The sequence below is a fragment of the Gambusia affinis genome, linkage group LG06, assembly GCF_019740435.1.
Source record: "Gambusia affinis linkage group LG06, SWU_Gaff_1.0, whole genome shotgun sequence".
Lineage (NCBI taxonomy): Eukaryota > Metazoa > Chordata > Actinopteri > Cyprinodontiformes > Poeciliidae > Gambusia > Gambusia affinis.
The window spans coordinates 31,311,611-31,327,279 of NC_057873.1; the positions used below are offsets into that span (position 1 = coordinate 31,311,611).

The 15,669-nt window shown below is 37.3% G+C and overlaps 1 protein-coding gene across 2 annotated transcripts in view; it reads left to right on the forward strand.

Annotated features, from left to right (window-relative positions):
• The window catches only part of zbtb44 (zinc finger and BTB domain containing 44), a 63,721-nt gene extending 52,743 nt beyond the window's left edge, over positions 1–10,978 (forward strand). For both annotated transcript variants that reach the window (XM_044119432.1, XM_044119433.1), the window contains exon 6: positions 9,715–10,978. In XM_044119432.1, coding sequence (XP_043975367.1) covers positions 9,715–10,105 — 391 coding nt within the window. In that variant the 3' untranslated portion in view covers positions 10,106–10,978. The remainder of the gene's footprint in view (positions 1–9,714) is intronic.
• Positions 10,979–15,669: the final 4,691 nt, after the last annotated feature.

Here is a 15,669-nt window from a genome sequence, read left to right on the forward strand (position 1 = left end):
GAAAAGATGTTAAGTAGACAAGAAAAGTAAAAATATTACTGGGTAATTATATGTTATGGGAAAACATTGCCAATGAAACGCTATTTAAACCTGGAAGTATTCTTAAAAACAACAAATGAAAAAAATACAAGTGAAATGAATAGTAGTTAGTAAACTGTGATCATAATGTATTGCTTTTTAGGTTGGCCTATTAAACTACACCCTTCTCCCAAATTTCCCTAACTGTAACACAGGAGCTGTTAGAAGTGCTGATGTGCAGGAAGAGGGGCCCCCAAGTCAAATTTTGCTCCAGGCCTCAGACAATTTTGGACCGGCTCTGCATGATGAGTTAAATCCGCTGCACTGTCCGCAGAGATGTGCAACAAAAAAGAGATTTAATTTAATGCGGCTAATGTGGCTTTAGTAGCTCTTTCATTTGTCTGTTGAGTTTTTAGTAAGCTTCATGGACACTTGGTTGATCAAGTTTGTGGGATGAGACTTTCAGATTTTCGTGCAGCCATGCACATTAATTCTGGCTGCCCAATTGATACGGTTTGTTGCACTGTGTAACTGGAAAAATAATACTTAAAAATAATAAAATTATATAAAACCAGCGTGAAGCGTGACTACGAGGAGAGCGAGAGCTGAACCTGCATGATGTTAGCGCTGGTTGGTTAACCATTACCGCTCTGGCCAACCTGGAACACAGACGGAAACTGCAGGGAAGACACAGCCACAGCGTTTTGAGTTGTAAACACGACACATAAAGTTTTGTTCATTCTCATCGCTCGCGTAACACGCATGTCGGAAAGCTCGACTACAAGTTATTCCTGCAGTTCACCTAGAGCTGCACAACCAGAGCTAACGCAGCGGGTTTTAAACTTTTACCTCGACGTGGAGTTCACCAAATAAAAATAATTCCACACAGTGGGGTTGATGTAAATATCCATACAGGTCAGCCTGTGTGCAATTTGAGTGAAAGGGGGCATGCGCGATCCGTGCTGAGGTGAACTTAAGAGACCAAGCAGTGGCAGTGTGGGAGGCAACGTGCAGAGGCGCCGGCAGTGTGATTGGTCCACTCTCCTGCTTTATATGCATAAACTATATACATATCATTTAGAAATAAATTTGCCCTGCCAGTGAAACGCTCAGAGCAATAGAGATGGTTGCAATCTGGATTAAATTTGTTAAATAAATAAATAAATCAGATTTTTTTTTTTTCTAAAATCAAAAACAAGCAACACTTGGCCTGGAGAAGGGGGGGTAGGAAAGCATGGTGGGCCATCAGGCTGGGGTAAACCTTGCAATATTCAGTAATAATATTGTAGTTGCATGTTTTCCTGATGTCACACAGAATATAAACCATGCTGCACTTTTCAGATTTTTATTCATTAATAGTTTTACAAAATGTCCAATTTACTTTCCTCTTACAGTTCTGTGGCATTCTGAGGTCATCCATGAGATAAAACAATGAGGAAAAAAACAACTTATGGCCAGATAATATAATCTGTCACCAGATAGATTGTTGCTGAAGAGGAAAAGGCTGCAGTATTTAATCAATTCTTAATGCTTACTACCATACAGGTGCTGTAATAACCCTTGCTAAAGCCATCCGTTCCTGACTCTTATTTTAAGACAATAGTTTTGGATTGCTTAACTCAGTTTTTAGCTGTTTCAGACAATTTTAATGTTTTTAGTTGGAATTTAGTTGTTTAGAAAGGTTAACTTTACAATTACAAAAAAATTTCATTTGCATATCAAACCTCGGCTTGACCCTTATCTGCCAACACAAAAACAAACTGATAGCGTAAATTAAAAGTGGTCACATAAACAATAGATCTTAATACTGCCTCCTATTAAAAATCGATGATTCACGACAAGATTAAAAACCCAGAAGAGGGACATAAAAGTGGAGCTCAGGTTTTATGAAAAGGATTTGCATTGAAGACGTATTACACTTTGTTTTCCACTGACTGGTCTGTATATCACCCCACAATTTCCGTCTGCAGCGGGAAAACGAGTAGGTCGCTGTGCGACTCAGTTTCACTTCTTGGTACAGTTTGTTCCCAAAGTATGTAAAATAATGTTAAACCAGATCCTGCCGATTAAGGCTTCTCAGTTCTTTGCATTTCTACCCAAAACCTTCCTGAACAAAACCATTTAAATAAACTCCAAAGTGTATCTTAGGCTAATTAAATGGTTGATCTGATGAGCTATACAGCATCTGAACTGCTGATTTTCTGATCTTTTGGAATCAGTCAGACTGGCCGGTTTCCCACTATTATTAGTATTTACTAATTGTGTGAACAATTCGAAGGGCTGGATATTTTAAATATACTAAATCCATATTTATTTATCAATACACGTGGGTTCTACATCATTTGTGTTGCCTTTCAAGAAATAGAAGTGGTTCATTTTTCCCAAAAGTCAAGGTATTAATTTTTATGTCTTCACAGAGAGGACGTATTAAAAATAAAATAATCAGTTTGTACTCTGTTCTCTGACAGTTTCTGTTATATAGAAACAAAAAGTCTTTAAAACATAATAGTTGGAATACTTCTTTAAGAAGTCAGACATTGTATCTCCCTCCCCCCCAGACTTTTCCACTTCTTAATCAACTCAAACCCTCACAGGTTGACAGGACTCATATGGGCCATTAACTGCTCAAATGTTTTATGGTAGAAGGTCTGTGCCTGAGATTGTAAGTGTGGAAAATTGTCTGGCTGCTCAGGCGGACTCTTAATTCCCATTCTCTGTCTTCACATAAAAAAACAATGTGTTTATTGCACTGTAGATGTAGATTTTCAGACCAGTCTCAGATTCAGATGTGTTCAGAACGTAACCATTTCATCTGGATATTTTGCTTTAATATTCAGCATCTGATCAGGTATACATGTAAAAATTCAGGGTCATTGGTTTAGATTTTAAACCAGGTGATTGGACTTGTTTGAACTAAACTAGAGATCCAAGACTGAGTGCACATTCAATGGAATCAGATTATGCTGTGATGCTTATAGCTGTTTTACAGATAATTGTGTGTTCATGGAATCTTATTAGGGCTGCACAATACATCGCCAAAAAGTTGTAATAACAATATCAGTGGGTGTAATATTCACATCGCAAAGGACTGTTAGACTGCAATAGTTATTAGCTAATATATTCCAAGTGTTGTGAATTTGCAATATTTGGGTGGGTTTACAGTTTCATGGTAGCAGAGGATCATACTGGACCTTAATGATGTTGCTCAAAAGCCCAAAGATGACAAAGTAATGGAAAGAAGAATATAGGCATATTAGTGACAGATAGGCCTGTCACGATAACAAATTTTTCTGAGCGATTAATTGTCTCAAAAATTATTGCGATAAACGATAATATTGTTTGAAAACCTTTTTACACTGATTTAATGGAAATGACATAATAATGCATGTGATTTCCTGCCAAAGATTGATACATTTATTTTCAAAAGAACATTTAACACTGGAACTGATAAAATAAACAAAACAAAAAAAAACGAAAATAAAATGGATTCTCAGTCTCCATTAACAAAACTGTACTTGAATAAAAACACCAAAGTGTAAATAAATACTGCATTCAACCAAAAGAGTGCAGATTATGAAGTCTGTAAACCATATTGCCCTTCAGTAATCATTAGATTTAAATAGAGAAGATGGAACATCAACTACCTGATGCAATAGTTCACACTACATGTTAGTTCACACCTACATTTTCCCCGAATGTTGGCTGTTCTAAGATTGTGGCTTGCGATTTCGTAACTGATCATCCTGTAGTGTGTGGTGTGGTACGGTAAATCGTTGTGGCCGCTCTGATCTAAATCAGCGGTTTTCCCCACTGGGAGCGTAAACGCAGCCTGTTGAATGTGACAGGCAGCCAATCAGTAAGCGCGGATTCTCCTCCTGCTTTCTGAGGGGAAATTACAGAGGGAAACAGCTGACACAGACATTGGAGATGATATGTGGAAACAACATTAATGTTTATATAACATTTGGTGCAAAGAATATAGAAATGATGAGGGGAGGAGTTGGAGCAAAATTGCTACGCGGTTGAGGAACCCGGTAACTTTTCAGCTGTTCTTCATTAACTTGACATAAATAAGTTATAATGATTTTTATTCAGTCAGGACGTTACGCTGACACTAGAGCCACATGCACTTCAGGTAGATTGTAGTAAAGCACTGATTAATGCCTGGTTTTAAAATCAGTTAACTGAACTTGTAGCCATTATTTTGTGCCCATTGTTGGACACCACACAGCAGGATGGAACCCGATCGAACCGTTATACCTAGGATTTCTGTCGGCTAATGTGTGATCTCTCAGGTATTGAAAATGGACCGACAATCGGCCGACAGCTCTAAGATGGTGTAGTGCAGGGGTGTCAAAGTCAAATGGACGGAGGGCCAAATAAAAAATTTAGCTACAAGCCGAGGGCCGGACTGATCGAATGTTCATTGAACCTTTTTTAAATGACGCATATAGTCTAGTGCAGCGGACCGGCCCAAGCCTACGTAAATTTCATGCGGACGGGGGGGGGGGGTGCGTGCGTGCGCGTTGTGAGGATCGAACGGGGGGGTGCGTGCATCTCGCATTTTTTCAGACGGGGTGCCGGCTTGCTGCGGTCTGCGGGCCGGTTCTAATAATAAATCAAGATCATCCCAGGGGCCGTAGAAAATCTTCTCGCGGGCCGGATGTGGCCCGCGGGCCTTGACTCTGACATATGTGGTGTAGTGTGAACTGGACATTAGACTGAGGATATGAGGAAGGGAGGGTCAGTGGAGAGCAGTGGAGTTGAGCCTTTTTTCATTCAGTGTCATCAACAGAAAGAGAAAAAGGCTGGAAGAGACGATAAAGCCGATAATTAAAATGACATCGATAGTTTTAATTTATCGTACAATTAATTGATTTATCATTTATTGTGACAGGCCTAGCAACAGATATTGTTATCACGATATTTAATAGTATCATACAGCTCTAACAATAAGAATAACTTAAATTCGACCAAAAATTATAAATGTAAGATTAACAAAAAGAGGTCAAGTCAATAATTGTCCACAAGATGTCAGATGAATCTATTTATTAAAGTCATCGATTGGAAATTTCTGTATTTTTAGAAAAAAAATTCTAAACCTATTTCCAATGCCATTTAACCGTAAATCTGATCCATAACAAGAAAAACTATTGTAGATGTTTTGTAAACTTTAAGTGCATTTAGATGGAAATGTCCCAGTGCCATGGGACCAACAAAAAGTCGTAGCATCGGGCAGATGAAATGGGCATATTACATGTTAAACAGTATTCCATGTTTCCCGATGAGGCGCCAGCTGCTGTGTTTTTTTTGTTGTTTTTTTTAAATAAGGGATTACAAACATGAGAACAATTTCAGGAATTTCCCAAATGACCAGTTGTTATACTGAAACTGAGCAAACACAGGCTTTCACATTATCGTATTCATGTCTTTTTTAGACTTCAGCTGCTTGTTAGTGAAAACATAAACCTACGGTGGCCCAGAAGGGTCAACAAAATGCATAGGCCACAACAAAAGTTATTGTAGCAAGAGTTTCCTAACTTCTATTTTAGCGTAAATTTCATTGTGACTTATGTTATTATGTTGTGGCTTTTGCTGAAGTTTTAGGTAGAAACCAGTAGTCAGCTTCTGGAAACAAGGTTCTCCTGGTCCACCAATAACCCAACCTGTCTAAAACTTCTTGGCAAAAGTCAAGTGAATTGGAACGCTTTTCTGACCTCCTCTATAATATTGTGTATTACTTATATTTACCAAACTTTAGCAAAGTTGCCTTTAATTTGATTATCACTCTGACTACAGATAATTACTAATAGATTAAAAGTCTATTTATAATATGGCAACATCAAATTGTATATTATTGACAGGGTAAAGTATAATGGTGATAAGGATTAGTAATCTTGTTATTATAACCACAACGTTGTATGGTGGTTTTTGCTAACCCAAAAATCTGACTGATGGGATGACTGTGGTTTTTGTCATTTCTGAACTGAACATATTGTTTAATATGAAAAGTGTGCTTTCAAAGTGTCAAGAAATACTCCACATCAGTCCGGACTTTATAATATTAATATTTTGTTGATTATGACGTTGTTATGTATTGTCATGGTTTTGGAATAAATTTACCAGCCTGAAAGGATCCATCTCTAATACTGTCAAACAGTGTAATCAGTGTGATCTACTGGAACAAATTCTCTGTGCTCTGATTATGTCTGGTTCACATAGCAACATTTAAGGATAAGAATAATAAGTTTATCTGGTTCTACAGATTTCACTCCCCCACATTCAGCTGTCAGTTGGGAAACCTTGCAAAACAACTCACAGGACCAAATGTGAGTTCAGTGTAAACAAACGTGGCCGATTGGGAAGAAGCAACAACGAAAGCTTGTGGATTATATTTAACAGAGAAAAAAAAACAACATAAAGATTTATGTAACGTCTGCCGGACTTTCAAGTAGCCATGGCAGATATTTAGTCTTTGTTGAATTTTTGATTCTCCTCTTGTGTTTCCATCATTTTTGTTTCTGATTGGCTAAATGTCACATTCAGCAAGTTACGTAGTTTTTCTTCAGGGAACACCGCACATACTGCGATATCGGGATAAGATGACCCAACATGTTGAATATCTCTGATTTAAACGTGAGCATTCCTGAATGGACCAGATCTGTTAAGATTCCACACACGGCGGGAAGATCTCTTAACATTTCCTGGATCTTAGCGTGACACTCAGGGAAACAGAGGGTGATGGTGGTGGTAAGGGGAGAGGAATGTTTTGTCAGACTGTTGATTCCTGAAACAACAACAACAACAAAAAAAAACTAGTGAAAGCATGCATGAGGTTAGTGCCACCTCGCCAGACTGCGCACAGCGTAAAAAACTTATTTGAGAAATATTTATTTTGAATGTAAAAACAATACAGTAATAATTCTGTTATGCTAAGTCCTGATCGCATAACTGCCTATGTCCAGAAAATTATGCTATTAGGCTGACGATGAGGTCGATTGCACTAGCTCTGTCCAATGTAAACAGTGATGAGTAACATCTTCAAGCCTTTTCAAATTGAACTGGAGCTCATTTAAATGGCAATATAGAAATCACATGAGGTGATGAAGATGAGCAGGACAAAGGGAGGAAGAGGACAGAGTTGGCTGAAGAAGCTGGTGCTTGCTGCTGCTGCCCTTAGCTTCATAAATGAAGCAATGAATGACACGTAGCTCTGACGTGTCATTCACTCTGTGTGATCTGGTAAGTACTTCAATCAATCAATCAAACTTTATTTGTATAGCACATTTCAGCAGCAAGGCATTTCAAAGTGCTTTACATCAAATCAAACACAAAAATACAATGCAACATAGAATCAACAATAAAAACACAACATAGTCAGATTCCGTCAATAAATTTGTGATTGATTACGTTTCAAATACAACTCTAAACAAGTGGGTTTTTAGTTGAGATTTAAAGGAAGTCAGTGTTTCAGCTGTTTTACAGTTTTCTGGAAGTTTGTTCCAGATTTTTGGTGCATAGATGCTAAATGCCGCTTCTCCTCGTTTGGTTCTGGTTCTGGGGATGCAGAGCAGAACCAGAACCAGAAGACCTGAGAAGTCTGGAAGGTTGATACAACAACAGCAGATCTTTAATGTATTGAGGTGCTAAACCATTCAGTGATTTATAAACTAACAACAGTATTTTAAAGTCTATTCTTTGAGCTACAGGGAGCCAGTGGAGAGCAGTGATGGCATAGTTACTTTGAAAAAGTAACTTTAATCGGACTACTGATTACTCCTTGAAAAAGTAACTTAGTTAGATTACTGACTACTTGATTTGGAAAGTAACTAAGTTACATTAAAAGTAACTTTTTAGTTACTTTCAGCAGCTGCTAACAACAACACTCCGCCTCCTGTGAAAATCACATTGAGCTTGGCCAATACTTAATTGTAAGCTATTTTATAATGATAACATCAACAATGTGTCTCCACTGATAAGGTTGAACTGAAGAGGAGATGGTACAAAAAAATGTGAGTAATTTGTGTGGTCCACTGTTGTCTGGAAAACTCTAAGAAGGATTTGCCCCCCACACACACAACCGCCCCCTCTAAATCCCCCAGCCTCCAGGTTCTGCGTTCTGCCCTGCGTTTGGTCTCAAAGCTCAGCGCCCAGATCTCCTCCTGCAGCTCCACAACTCAGATGGCTGCACAGATTTGTGACACTTATCGTAATATTAATAATCATAATGGCGTTAAGTTGCCATTATAATTATTGGCAACTACGGACACGTTCATTCGTGGCTGTTTTCACGTTTATTGCACTGTTCATATTGGTCTCGTTGTTTGCCGTTTTCTGGAGCGCAACGTGAAGCTCGACGTCATTCAGAGGTAATACATTAACTTGACATTAAAAACACAGCGGGACGATCATCCGGGAAATGATGGACAGGGAGAGACTGAATAAAACTACCTTAATGACGGACAAATTCTGGGATTTATTATGAGTCTCTGCTTATTTCCAAGCCCAAATGAGTAACTTCACGTTCAAAAACGAGCCAAAAAAGGCGCAACCCGCCGCTCATTAAATTTGCAAGCGACTTAAAAAAAATGAAGCCCAAAGCCGCTTATAATAATCGGACTTGGCAACAGAAACTGAAAATAGTTCCAGTTTTTCCACCAACAAAATCTTCCTCCATTGTTTACATTTCTGTCGCATAGAGACGTCGAGTGACCGAGTAGAGGAAATACGATTACGGTAAATAACAAAAGAAGATAGTAACGCACAGTGATTTTGATAAGTAACTGTAGTCTGACTACTGGATTTGAAATAGCAACGCGTTATATTACTCGTTACTGAAAAAAGTGGTCCGACGTCAGTAACGCGTTACAAATTAACGCGTTACTGACATCACTGGTGGAGAGACTTTAAAACTGGTGTTATGTGCTCTATCTTCCTGGTTTTAGTGAGAACACGAGCAGCAGCATTCTGGATCAGCTGCAGCTGTTTGATTGATTTGTTGGACAGACCTGTGAAGACGCCGTTACAATAATCAATACGACTGAAGATAAACGCATGGATGAGCTATGCGTTTATCGTGTTGCTAGGTGCGGACACAGAGCTACTTCTGTAGCTCTGTGTCCGGTCCGGTCTTTCGTTAGGTAACACCTGTTTGGGGTCCGATCTTCTGTCCAGTCTCAGGTCTGTGGTTTCACATTGAGTTCTGGTGGCAGTAGGTACTGAATGATAAGCAATAACTCAGGTAAAGTTAGCCTTCCTGTGTTTACTCTGTAGATACAGAATGGACCAAAACGCATCATCAACCCAGCACACATTGTGCAGGTGAAAAAGTGGTGACTTCCTTCAGTGAAAAATATAACGAAAGATTTAAAATTTTAGAAGTAATTTTGAGTTTTCATGCATCACTAATAGCAATTTTGTAGTTAATACAAAAATTACAAAATATTTAGGCCAGTATGTTGAACTTGCTGTGGATCCCTTTAAGACTGCAGGTTAAGGTTATCTTAAGAGCCATCCTGATTATTGGAGCATCCTTAAGGAAAATCTTGCTGTGTGAACCAAGCAGTAGAGACTAATTTTCATTAAAACTAAGTCTCCTTTACTATTATTGGTGGAACTTTCCAGATTGCATCTACTGTTTGTGCCGAGGTAAGAATGAGAAGACAGGGAGGTCACATGTTCTCTTGGTCCTTTCAGTGATTTCCTCGTGCCCGACTACCTGAGCCAGGTACAGGAGGAGGAGGAGGCACTGGGAGTTCCATATGAGCTCGAGGAGTCCCAACATCACCCAGTTTACCTGGGCAGCACCTCCAATGTCACCGCCACCACCACTGCCTCGTCCTCTTCCTCAGTGCAAATGCCGGTTATCTCCCAGGTCTCCTCTTCCACACAGAACTGTGAAAGTTCCTCCGGCTTACTTTCGCCCGAGTCCCTGGAACCCCTGGAAGCCCCAACCTCCAATAAAACGGACGCCGATGACACGGCAGTCCTGACGGAGAACAAGATGAGTGACTGTGTCAGGGGCAGTTCCCCAGAGGAGTTTGGAGAGGAGCAGCCTAAGGAGGTGGCTTCCATTACCATAGAGTGATCCAAGTCTTCTTCCTGCCCCTGATGTTGTATTTTGCACTCAAGTTATATGGGAATATAAATCAAAATAATCTGAAGACTGAAATAACTCAGAGATCCACAATGCAGCCCTTATCACATGGAACAATGGAAACGCTACAGAGTTTTCAAAAGATAATGTTGATTTGATGGCATCATTTTACATGCAAAAACTGCAGCACTTCTTCAGATTTCACACTAGTTCATTGGCTGGGGAATCTGGATCTCACAGCCTCCTTGCTCCCTGAAAGCCAGCAGTATTTTAGCAGTATTAACAAGCCTGTTTTTTCCCATATGACTTGAATGCAGCACCGTCTCAAGTCAGTGAAGTGTCAGCCAATTGGAGGTCTGTCCGTTCCAAGCCTTGCTCTATTTTAGAAAGTGCCTGAGAGTTCACACTTTAGCAACATCACATAGGAGAAATGAAGTGACAAATCAAGTCTTTGCAAACTGAGCTAAAATAGTCCTTGTATTACATTTGTAATAGTAATGCCAGTTTGTATGGGCAGAAACTGTGTTACTCATTTGGTGCCGTTGCTATTGGCAAATATTACATGTCAATATTAATCTATCCTGCAATAGCTTGTACTGTACTTCTATATGAATGCTGTGTATGTTGAGTGTTGTTCTATGATGTGTAAGATGTGTGTGTATGTGCATTTCTATGACCAGTATGAACACAGTGCATTTCCTTTTTTAAATGTTTCAAACTTGAACTGTACTGACAAAGTATTCCCTAAAGTTATCTGTGCAGTGGAAACACTTTATTGACTGGTTCCACAGTTTGACTTGTCAGTGAACACTGTTGTGAAATCCAACTCTGGTTCTCATGGCATAAAAAAAATTCTGATATTCACATGGAGAATTAGAACCAAATGTCTGGGATCTGAAAAAATTGTTTTGTTTTTTTGTTATTTTTTTTTTTATCCCTCCAGGGGTCTTTTGTGGGCTCTAGTGTCCCTTATATGAAAGTAGGCTAACAGGAAAGAGGGAAAGGAGAGGGAGAAGACATGCGGCAGATATCGCCCGATCCGGGAGTTGAACCTGCGATGGCTGCGTCGAGGACTCAAGGCCTCCAAACATATGGATTGCACTATCCTCTACGCTACCACAGCACACCCTGATCAAATTGGTTTTATTGTGAAGGAACGGCAACAACCCCTATGACTTTTAAAATAAGAGAATATGGATTATTACAGCTATATTTTATCTGTAACATTCATCCAGTGTCACAGTTTCATTTTGATCCATTGAAAACCATAGAAGCAGCATGATGAACATGTTTGCTAGCTTTTGCTATCCTTTGTGCGCTTATTAATCCCAGTAACTAGCTCATACCCATTTCCAGCTTCAGGTATGTATCACTAAGTTCACCCTAAATATGTGATCACTTACTATTGTACCCCAACTGAAGCTCAGCTACTTTTTTTGTCACTACTGATTGCAGTTTCTTGATTATCAGTTGGTACATTGCAATGTACTAACATTAAGCATATCAAAGTTATGCATAATGTTGTTAGCATTGTTGTGCTAACAATGTTAGCATATGTCCTGCTAACATAATACTGTTATGTTAGCATAACAACAATGCTAACAAATGCATTATGTTAGCATATTGCATTTGTGTAATGGTTCCACTTAAGTAAAACATGACAGTTTTTTTTTATTTTTGTTTCTTACTTTCAGCAGAGACAAAAATGTTTTCAGTAGTTCAATTTCACAGTTGTAAGTCTCTGTAATGTTTGACATTTTATATTTCTGCATTTATGGATTTTTTTTCTCTCCAAGATGATTCCCTTTCTGTAGGATGAGTTAGTTCCTGCTTTGGGGAAGTTTTTTTTTACTTAGAAGAGCTGATTTCTCTGTGAGAGAGAGAGAGCTATCACTGTTTAACTGTTTTATCTTCAAACAAAGCGATTATTCAAGGACATGTACTTATTGTACATGTGATTTTGAGGCTATTATTTTTGGTTTGGATCAGGGCTCAAAAATTTATTTTTCATAAGCTTAAACTGGTCCAATGTGAAATTACTGTGTTATATGTTAATTTATTTATGTTAAGTTAGATTTGAAAATTTCTATGATCAAAAATTTCTTCAAATCATTGAAGACAGGTAACTAGCAAGAAACAAAGATAAACTAATACACAATGATTACATTTGTAAGGAAATGTTCATTCATGAATAAGAAATGAATGTTGGGGGGGATAAAATGGCATCGATCAAGAGCCTCATTTTAAACACATTATTAGGAACACTTGTGTTGTGCAATCAAATATTGCCTTCAAGTTCAAGTAGATTATTTCAATATCAGTCATCTTATTTACAATATAGAAACAGAGAAGGGTAAACATGTCTTCATTTCCTGTTGCAGTCTGATGCTTTTGTGGTCATTTAACTGCAATATGTAGGATTCATTTTTGTCATTGCAGCTGGACCATCGATAGAATTTACTGTAAGCAAATCCCAAGACTGAGAGAAATATTGTTACTTTAGCAATACTGAAGCACTGAGCAGATGTATGTCCCTCTTATTTGATTTGCAGTTTTGTCAGATTTCAACCCTGTGAAGCAGATTTTTCCTATTTGTTTTTTTTTTTGGAAGAACAATGCCATGTTTTTTGTTTGTTTTTTACTTAGAAGAGCTGATTTCTCTGAGAGAGAGCTGTCACTGTTTAACCGTTTTATTTTCAAACAAAGTGATTATTCATTTTTAAAATGACTTTAGGATCTTATATTAGCAGTTAGACTTGCTTGAGTATTTAGCATTGTTAAAATAGAACAAACCCAACATTGACTGAAATTGTAAAAAGGGTTCAAATATTTCTGAATTCAGAATGTTCCATATAATATAGTTAGGATTGCCCAATTAAATCTGTCATTAATTTGATAAAACTGGAAATGCATGCCTATATAATTGAATATGGAATGAATTAAATGGGCCTCAATTCTATTAAAGATATTTCTGCACTTTCCAGCAAAGATATTGACCTCACAGTCATATAGCTGGCAAAGAAGAAGGTCTTAATTTGTTGCTTAAGGCAGCCAATCAGACGTCAGGGTCTCCAATAATTTCAAATGAAGTCTGTCTGTTTATTAGGATCCTCATTAGCCTTTGCTGTAACAATGGCCAGTCTTCCTGGGACCACATGATTAAAAAAAGCATTTATTACAAAAACAGTTCTACACATTCAACATAATATTAGGAACACAGCAATTTAATTAATAAATGTACAGTTATAACACTTCATGTAGTAAAAATAATTAAACAGGGCTGTTTAAAAAGCTTCAGCATTTGTTACATTTATAACAGATGAAGAAGTGAGTTCCATGTTTTCGTTCCTCTAACTGTCTTTTGTCTAGCATTCCTGTTGCTTTGTGGAAGAGAAACAACTTTTTAAAACATGCCTTGTATTAAAATTGTGTAAAATTTGGTTAACTGAAAGTCAGTTGTATAAAATCGGGCTGTACAGTGATGCAATTGGTAGCACTGTTGCCTTGCAGCAAGAAAGTCCTGGGTTTGAATCCCAGTTTTCTGAATGGAGTTTACATGTTCTCCCTGTGTATGTGTGGGTTCTCTCCAGGTACTCCAGCTTCCTCCCACAGTCCAAAAACATGACAGTTGGGTTAATTGGTCTGTCTAAATTCAATTTAGGGTTAGGATGATTGTACATTTGTTTTGTCTGTTTCTGTGTTGCCCTGGTGACCTGTCCAGGGTGTACCCCGTCTCTTGCCCACTGACCGCTGAAGATGGGCACCAGCATCCCTCCTACCCCCACTAGGGACAAGGTTGTAAGATAGTGGATGGATGGATATGTAAAACAATTGGTATTTTATAAAAAGCATAAGACGGCAATGTCTACCGTATTTTTAAACAAGGGCCATTCTGATGCTTGTTGCATCCTGATATTTGTGTATTTCATCAAGGATAGTGCTGTAGCCAATGTTACATGTTTTAACTTAAATTTTATATAACTGTTTAGTGCATTATTTTATTTATTTCCTTTTTAAATAAATTCATTAAATAATTATTTCATAGGTCATTCTCTATAGTTACTACTTCCTTTGTCTTTAGTGCAACCCGATAGTTCTTGGGTTTGGTGTGTTCACTGACCCAGTGAAAGGTTGGAATGTTGAGTTTCTGACCCTGTGCATCTATTGTATTTATGGAGCAGTCGGTGCATGCTAATGCATGGGTGTGATTACTGAGTACATAAAGTCGGAGCTGGTTTCATGTTTTAGAACAGTGTTCTGTTTGTGTTTTTTGGAGTTGCTGTCCTGCTCATGTGGACAGCGGTTCCTGTGTTGGGAGGAGATAATGACCACCATGGTGATTCTCCATGAATGAAATGCTACTGGCAGTGACTCTGCTTCTCCTTCTTGTTTTGGGATTAGTCCATTCAGTGTAGTCCATCGGTGCTCACATACAGGGTTGATTGTAGAGGTTGGCTTCAAAAGTGCTGTTATATGGCCACGTCCTGAAACCAGTCAAATCTGGTGGTACCTTGTGCCATCTTCACAGTCACTTTTTTTGGTGTTTGTTTTAAATGTGCCATTTGCCCTTTATATCTGGATACAAATATATATTTTTTTTTTAAACCAGACCAAATTTTCTCTATCTCATTGGGGATTTGCCATGGCAATCAATTGTTGCACATGATGGAAGAAAAAGATAATCATTCTAAGTAGTTTATGCTGTTCAGCATAGGGGTCCTGCTGTCGTGGCCCTTAAAACACTGTATGATGTTGTGCATTTAAGAGGTTAGCCTTAGTAAATGGACCTATTTTCTCTAGTTGCACAATATCACAATGTAAAAAAAATATATATATCCTCCTTGTATGTCATGCTTTTCAGTTGTTGTGCTTTGTGTCTGTATTCTAACATTTTTTGTTGTTGTTTTAAATGAACAATAAATGAACTGGTGTTGTTTCAATCTTTGTCTTTTATATATATATATATATATATATATATATATATATATATATATATATATATATATATATATATATATATATATATATATATATATATATATATATATATATATATATATATATATATATATATATATATATATATATATATATATATATATATATATATATATATATATATATATATATAAAGAGATATATATATATATATATATATATATAAATACATATATATATATATATATATATATATATATATACATACATATATATATATATATATATATATATATATATATATATATATATATATATATATATATATATATATATATATATATACGTATATATATACATGTATATAAATATATATGTATATATATATATATATATATATATATATATATATATATATATATATATAGTCCAAAGGAATGTAAGATTCTTTTTTGTTTCTATCAAATGTGACTGAAGGTGCGCTGCACAACCAGAAACCCCCTGATTTTTTTTTTTTTTTCTTTTTTTGATCTGTGAAACAAGGAGCACAGCTTTGGTGCTGAGCAACTGGTTCTCTTCAGCTCCAAAGCATTTTGTTTTTTGAAAGTTTGCATGTT